Below are 7,994 nucleotides of genomic sequence, written 5' to 3'. Positions count from 1 at the left end.
ACATGGTCATTTTTTCGCTCCTGGTCGTTGGATACGAGTTGGAAATTGACCGTTTCGTTTTCACTGCGTGGTAGATCTTGAACAGGGGATGACCTGTGGGCTCAGGCTGAATCCGATTGGCTGGGTAAAGATTTTTTGGGTGTGCGGGGCAGACTCTCCTGCCGCGCCGCGACATGGGCGCTGCGCGGGATCTGCTCCTCGCCTTTCGCGGAGGAGTCGGCGGCCGCATATGCATGTGGTTTCTGCACCTGCGCCTGTTCTCCAGTGATGACGAGTGGGCCAGTGTTGCTTCTGGTCCCGTGCATCAGCTGTGCGAGCTGCATGTCTCGCAGTGTGGGTTAGTTTTTTTGGTCAACCGCTTTTGGCGTGCGTTCCCTATGTGCTGCGCGTGGAGAAAACTGTGGAAGGGTGAGCCGGTGCTTGTGAACCCGCTTCTGCACTTGGTCTGTCGCGATGACGGGTGGGCCGGCTCTGCTCCTGGCCCCACTTATCAGCGGCACGCGTCTCGCCAGGGTCATCATGTCGTTGGTTTGTGTGGTGTTGGAGAGAACTGTGGGGCTGACTCCTCCGTCTTGTCTACGACAGCAGGAACGTGCGGGGTGGGTGCCCACACCCCTCTCTCCTCCCCGCTCCTCCATTCCTCATCAATACAGCCACGCGCCACCACCCTCCTACAGTCCTCCCCCCACCCCGCAGCCAGGAGGTGAGTGCTCGTCGTGAGGAAGCCACAGGAGGAGCTCAACCGGGCGTCGCCGGCCAGAGAAGGAGGAGAGGTGCGGATGCCAGCCAGGGAGGCAGATCGGGTCGCCTCCATCGTCAATACAGCCGCCGCGCCACCACCCACCTCTGGTCCTTCCTCCCCCCGCAGCCCCAAAACCTATGCCGCTTCTTTCGGCGAGATCCACCATTTGCTGATTCCTTATCCACCCAGTTCATGAGGAAGCCTCAGGAGGAGGCGAGCCCTCATTGCGAGGAAGCCGCAGAAGGAGGAACTCAACTGTGTGTCGCCGGCCGGAGAAGGAGGAGGGGCGCGGATGCCAACCAGGGAGGCGTATCGACTCGCCTTCGCGGTTGGAAAGGGTGCGCTGGTAAGTTTGGCTTGTTCTCATATCTCAGCGAGTCATGTATTTTGTATGGATCTATCCTGCTGGGATTAGTTGTAAACTTCTTTGCTGAACCCTACTGGGAGCAACGCATCCCTAGTTTGCTTCCAGAGCATAAGGCATGGGAAGAAGTTAACTTGCTTGTTCTTCATTGATTCCTAAATAAATATCTAATCTATAATATTTTGTTATATCTGTGCTCAGTTACAATTACAGCATGGGGCTGCAAGTGTCTATTACCGCGGAACACTAATATTTGCTATGTCCGTGCATTTTAGTTATGACTAACTGCCACACCAATGAATGTGAATGTCTGTTCAGGAAATAAGTATCGCAATTAGCAATTTCGGTTTGTCCCCATAGTCTATGTGTGTCCCATGTCCTTCCAGTACCTTCTGCTCTTGTCCTGTATTTTTCTTCCCTTCTGCTGCAGATTAAGTGACTGAAAGCAAACAAATAATTATGTTGGACTATTCAAATTATCAAGTACAGTATGCTGCAGCATATCAGCTTCTTAAACAACTAGTAAGTATGCACGTGCAACGCACGTATAATCATAGAAAAAAAATTCTCAGTCACCCTAGTTAGGCCATAATTATGCCAATAAAATGAATGAGTGCAATAATGTAGCTCAAATCTTAATTTAAACTAAATATAGCTTTGGAGATATAGTTCTTCTCATATGAGCAACATATCTCGTATCAAACATGCACACACAATGGACTTCTAAACCCTGAATACACAAAATGCGTAGTCAATTTTGTCCCGCGGGGCATATTTCACCTAGTCTCATAACTCCATTCTTTATAAAAGCGACAAACCATGTGTATTTAAGTTCAATATATAATCATTATTCTTCTTATATCTTAAGCCTAATCATATCTTATTTAATGTTATGCACCTTCAATGTAAACCACTAAATTAGACACCCGTCAAAGCATCAATAAATGGGACGCACAATTAACCTTGAAAAGATGCATCACCATGTATCACAAGCTATACATACAACTTGTGCTACAATGAGTTTGTGTAAAAAGTAACCACAACAATCGTGAGGCTCCCCATGCGCTACAATCCACAAGTCACCTCAAGTCCTTATTAGGTAGAAAATGTACATTAACAAAATCAAAATTAAAATAGAAGAATCGGAAGTAGCCTTCAACAAGGTGAGACCTTGTACCTACTGCACAAACAGGAGAGGTAAATCTAAAAGAAAAATTGTCTAACACATTAGACCATAAGAAACAAGGGATAAATATGGAAGTAGCCTCAAACATTTTTATCCATTGGAAATGGAATAGAATATTAAACCTAACAGCAGAAAAAATGTTCTGAAATACTTATTATAGCATTTATTTAGAATAAATTAATTTCATTCTTGCAGCGGTGCACACTGCAATAGAGGCCACAAGAAAAGAAATATCCAGGGAACACTGAGATAAGATTAACCTCTGCAACATAGTAGATGCCTAATTTGACTTCAATTTATATGGCGCTTGTCAGTGAAATATCATTTGGGATAATTTATTATACCGGTACATGATTCCCCTGCAACCGCACAAGAACAACATAGGTTTATTATCCTGGGCAAAAAGTCGCACCAGGATCAAGTCTGTATCAAGTGTAGTCAGATATCCAAAGATCTAGTTCTATACAAATAAAATATATAAACAAGGTATGCTCTCCAAATGACATGTACTTGATTCTAAAAAGGGAATCAAATATTTAGAACATAACGTATGTATTTTCTTCTAGCTACACACCATTACTTTCGACTTAAAAAGAATCATACCAATTGGCTACATATAGTATGACAGAACATAAATCTATCCTAAAATGATACCATGATTCCAAATAATGCACAATGAACCTGTTAACTAACATTTTAATATGGTTTGAAAATTGTGCAATTGAATAAGGATAAGTTAGTCTTAAAGCCCGTAAAAAATTCAAAAGTGAATTAACCTGCAAGATATGTTTGGCCATCGCACTATAGGTGACCCCCCCCCCCCCCGCCCCGACTCGAGCATGAGCATGGCGAATTGGTGCAGACTCGCCCTTGAGCCAGAAAAAACGGCATTCAGTTTCAGTAAGGACATAGATGATTAATGGAGGATCAAATACTCATCTCAATGCTTTTTTGGCATGACCGACATGGAAGGAAAAGAGCATTGCTACCGAGGATCAAATATTAGCAATGTAAGCCGCAAATTCCAGGAAAAGAAAAAGAATTCAGTGACCCCCACAGAATATATACTAATTCTGAGAGATAGTGAATTCGAATTTCTACAACCTACCAAATTTAACTATTTAAGCATGAGGTCACAATCAAGAAATATGATGCTAGTCAACTAAAAAGATTAAATTCAGAATTGTGAGACTATAGTGCAAAAAAATAATAAGCAGTACATGACAACTGTCAAAGCAACATCCCAATAACTTGAAAGAAAATTGGATATGTTAAAATCATGTGCGGACACCAATAACTTGAAAGGTTAAATCATGAAACTGAACTATACATTCAGAATCCAAGACATGTAAATAAACTGCACTGGATAGTACAGACCTCTTAAAAGATGGGTGTTGATCTGCAGAGTATGTGTACATTCAGTACAAAGGCTCGTGGCTTTGTTTTGTCTGCATCTCTGTTAGCAAGTGCAGACCCAAGATCAAGTGTTACAGAAATAATCTCTCGTGTTATATCAGTGCCTTCTCTAATCAAAGCAATCACACCTGCAAGAACTTTAGCAGTCAGCATGTTTGTTTGTCGTTACACTGAATATACCGAAACAGTAGGCATAAAAATCAACTTTGAAAGGATAATTTACTCACTTCAGTAGCTATCATCCTTAATCACAAATGAAGTCCAACTGCTGCTACCCGGAAGATAGCTTTCCCATACATAAAGTACGAATGCGGACGAAGAAAGCTCCCGGTGCCAGATCTTGAGGTCCCTTACGCTAGGAAAGAGAAGAGCAGACAGTCGGCACAACGCCACCATATCCTTTTTCTGTCAAGATCTTTGAAGCTACGGGGCGGAGTGAGATCAAGGCCTGCAAAAGTTTTCAGGGTCAGATGGGATCAAGAAGGGAGACGATGGGGAGCACGGTTGGAGGTAGGAGATGGCCAGCATGTTGGGTATGCAGTCGGAGGAGATAACCTGTACCAGCATCGATGAGGCGAAGCGAAGGACGGAGGCGATGCCGGGATGCCCCGGCCCGATGCGCCTGGTGCGTCGTCCCTCCGGCAAAGGCCGCTTGGAGATGTGCGCTCTTGGGGCAGGAGGGAGCAGCAACGTCGCATGGGTAGGAGGGGCGGGCGGTCTCGCCTCGGCTGGCGGCGGCGCAAGCACGGCCGCGGCTGGCTCAGGGGATGCGGCGGCGCAGGCGCCGGGGCAGTGCAGACGTGGGCGCGGCCGAACGGGTGCCAGTGCAGGCTCTATCTCCTGGATATGACAGGACCGATGCCACGCTGTGAGGGGCAACAATCGGCGATGGCGATCATGCGCAGAGGCGACGGAGCGGTGCAGTGCGGCGAGGTCGTCATGCATGGAGGAGACGTTGTTGGTGGGCGGCGTCTGGCACGAGGTTGCCGCCGTGACAGACGGTGAGGTCAAGGTTTAGGGCGTGGAATTTCCTTGGTTTGCTATCGGACTTCCGTGATTGTAGGGACCGGTTGTTTTAGTACTATTCCCCTGGTGAAGCACGGTCAGTCAACAAAAAATGCTAAGTGCACACCATAAAAAGGTTAGATTAATTATGGCTGTTAGATTGAGAATTGTGGGCCTAATCGTGTGGTGTTGATTGGTTTATATGATGTTGTGGGACTAATTGCGGGGTGCACCTAAGAAAGTTCTTGTTTGATTGTTTAATAGTAGTGTAGACTAGTTATGCTGGACTATTCAGATTATCAAGTACAGTATACTGCAGCATATCAGCTTCTTAAATTTATGTTGCAGCCTAGCATATACCAGCATAAAAAAGTTACTTTTGCTCATTGTGTAGATTATGTTCCTCTAAAAACATGTGTGCCATTTTCAGGTATTAATAGTGTGGTACTACATGAAGTCAACATGTTAGCATATTTGGTACTACTATTATTTGCTCTGTAATTTGTGAGCACTTATGTTTTTGCTGCAGTACAGACTCGACATCTATTTGTCTTGATACAAACTAATGTTCTAATGAAGTGTGATAAATTTAATAATAAGAAGATATTGCAGAGATTAGCACAATGTTTTCCTGCATTTTTTCCACCTAAAATCCTCCTTCAACACAATGATTTTATTGTGTTAGTGTCTTTCAAATCTCAACTTTGTACATGTAGTGTCCATCTTGGTTCTGGTGAATTGATTTGGGGAACTCTTGAAATCTGTTTCTTGTATATTGGCCATGGTAATTCTTCACCTGACATTCTGCAATGGCTTCCAACCAGGTAATTAGTTCACATGGGCTGCCATTTCCCATCCCTTCCTACTTTAATACATATGCTTAGGCCAATTGATTGCTTATTCTAGGTTTGTTAGTTTGTGTATCATTCATGCCATGGTACTTTTTGTTGCTCTCTGTGTTAGGTTACTTAGAACAGTATAGTCAAATGCGAAAAAATATAATCAGGTTGGGAAAAGTGGAAAGTGTCCATTTATTAGGAACTAACTAATTATTCTTATGATGCATTTTCGCGTACCATGCTGCAATGCTGCATTAGTTTTTGGCCGAAACTTCTTGCTTAGATATGGCCATTTTATTTTTGCTACACCATGGTTAGTTAGCTGAGCTATTTAAATACAATTTTAGGGTTTTCTTGTTGCTGCTATTCCTCATGGATATTCAACAGGTAACTTCGCACCTAATGTCAATAGGATGCTTATCGGTGACGAGGGAAATGAAAGAAGGATGCAATGGAATTTGTACTAGGTATGTTTCTCCCTCTCCTCAACTCTCTCAATCTTCATCCCAAATCCCGCCTATAGAGATTGATATGGGTCTGTAGCTAGGTTCAAATAGTTTATTCCTTTCATTGAACAACTTCCCTTGAAAAATAATGTTTCATCGTTGTGCCTCTTACAGACCTATTATAGACTACAGACTACAGCTTACCTGTAACTCCAGTCCTAACATAATCTTGGTGGAATCTGAAAGACATAAAGCATATGCACCAATAGATCAAAAAATCCTCTATGTTTTAAAATAAAATAATTAACAACTTATTGTACGTAGAAAATAGTGGTATTAGTTGAATCACCATTGTAAAGAGCAATTTCAGTTCATTGAAGAATTTGTCCCGTGTGGTAGGCTTTCTTTGCAAATTCTTTAGCTTAATTGATGTGTACTCATTTTAATATTCAGTAGCAAGTGCACCACGTATTAGGTTAATCAATTGTTTTTTTCTTCTCCATCCATAATGATATTTGAAGACAAGGAATTAGTATGAGATGCTTTGGGTGGTTCAAACACTTCGATAAGATTAAACACATGTGCTGAATTGGCAGTCCTTCATCCAAATTTTCTTGATAATGATACACCATTTGGCGACAAGTTCTCTACAAAACCGGTATTTTTATGACACATGGTCGTGTAGCTGTGATCAGAGAACTTGTTAAGGTATAGTGGGAAAGCAACCAGAAATGTGGTCTGTATGACCGAAAACATCCTGAACAAGTGAACATATGGTTCTTTATTATTTATTATGCTCTATTTTTTAGGAAACTATCTGAACTCTTGGGCCATCCGTTCTCTATTGTTTTTTTAGAAGTTTCTCCATGATGGCACATTCCACCTAGAAAGAGCATCAAGGCCGACGACCCTGTTTTTGTTCTATAGGCATCTCTTCTACGAATGAAGCTCCAGCCTAAGCAAGGGCATGGTTTGTAGATTATTTATCTGCTTTATGTGTGTCAGAAGAGGCAGCCTATTGCTTGATTTTGTACGCTTGTTCTGTAAACTAAACTTAGCAATGAAGCATTGACAATTGTGTTTGTTGTCATCTCCCAGGTTTTGAGAGCTGATGATGATTCTATTAAAAGTCCCTTGTTGCCTGGAACATTTATGTCTCTGCAAACAACATAACTAAGGTTATATGGTTTCCAATGTGACTAAAGATCTAAATTCTTGTTGGGTGTAGTTTCTAAAGCACGGAGTTGCTGAAAAATGGAAAGATTTTCAACGGGCCATGATTTTCATTGGGACTTTGTGCTACCAAATTATGTGTATATACATCTCATTGTACATAACAATCCACTATTTTTTGCTGCTAAAGGGGATTAGATTTGTTACCATATGTGTTTGCCCACAATTATAAACAAAGTAAAACGTAGATTTTGTTTCAAATGGACTCTCTGTATATACATCTCATTGTAGAAAACAAGCAACCGTTTATCGAAACTAAAGGAGATTAAATTTGTTGCCATATGTGCTTGCCCACAACTAAACCTTGAATATCTTTACATCGCACACACGAATAAACATTTTTCAACATAGCATGATTTAACACATGAGTTTTCTACTACCAATCTCGAATATTTCCTTGAAAAATTAAACTATTTTCATCGATGTGACGCCCTCGATTCAATCGTACACTAATCATACACGCAAATGTGTACTATCAAGATCAAGGACTCACGGGAAGATATCACAACACAACTCTAGACACAAATTAAAATAATACAAGCTTTATATTACAAGTCAGGGGCCTCGAGGGCTCGAATACATCAGCTTGAATACAAACGAGTCAGCGGAAGCAACAATATCCGAGTACAGACATAAGTTAGACAAGTGCCTTAAGAAGGTTAGCACAAAAGCATCTACGATAAAAAAGGCAAGGCCTCCTGCCTGGGAGCCTCCTAACTACTCCTGGTCGTCGGCGTCCTCCACGTAGTAGTAGGCACCCTCG

At 42.2% G+C, this 7,994-nt stretch overlaps 1 protein-coding gene across 17 annotated transcripts; it reads left to right on the top strand.

The window, feature by feature from the left end:
* The first annotated feature begins 594 nt into the window (after positions 1–594).
* Positions 595–7,380, top strand: LOC123092020 (uncharacterized). 17 transcript variants are annotated; one of them, XR_006444067.1, is made up of 5 exons: positions 595–849; positions 932–1,088; positions 5,430–5,537; positions 5,965–6,019; positions 6,855–7,380. XR_006444067.1 is itself a non-coding variant. In XM_044513670.1 (4 exons), exons 1-4 carry the CDS (start codon positions 780–782, stop codon positions 6,017–6,019), a joined length of 390 nt encoding a protein of 129 aa, XP_044369605.1. In that variant the 5' UTR covers positions 595–779; the 3' UTR covers positions 6,020–7,380. The 17 variants fall into 17 exon arrangements, 2 of the variants coding, with proteins under 2 accessions (XP_044369605.1, XP_044369606.1); XR_006444063.1 differs by having other exon boundaries at positions 5,940–6,019; XR_006444065.1 differs by having other exon boundaries at positions 932–5,537; positions 6,855–6,968; positions 7,097–7,380.
* Positions 7,381–7,994: the final 614 nt, after the last annotated feature.

The sequence above is a fragment of the Triticum aestivum genome, chromosome 4B (assembly GCF_018294505.1).
Source record: "Triticum aestivum cultivar Chinese Spring chromosome 4B, IWGSC CS RefSeq v2.1, whole genome shotgun sequence".
Classification (NCBI taxonomy): domain Eukaryota; kingdom Viridiplantae; phylum Streptophyta; class Magnoliopsida; order Poales; family Poaceae; genus Triticum; species Triticum aestivum.
This window is presented reverse-complemented; position numbering and strand designations above follow the sequence as displayed.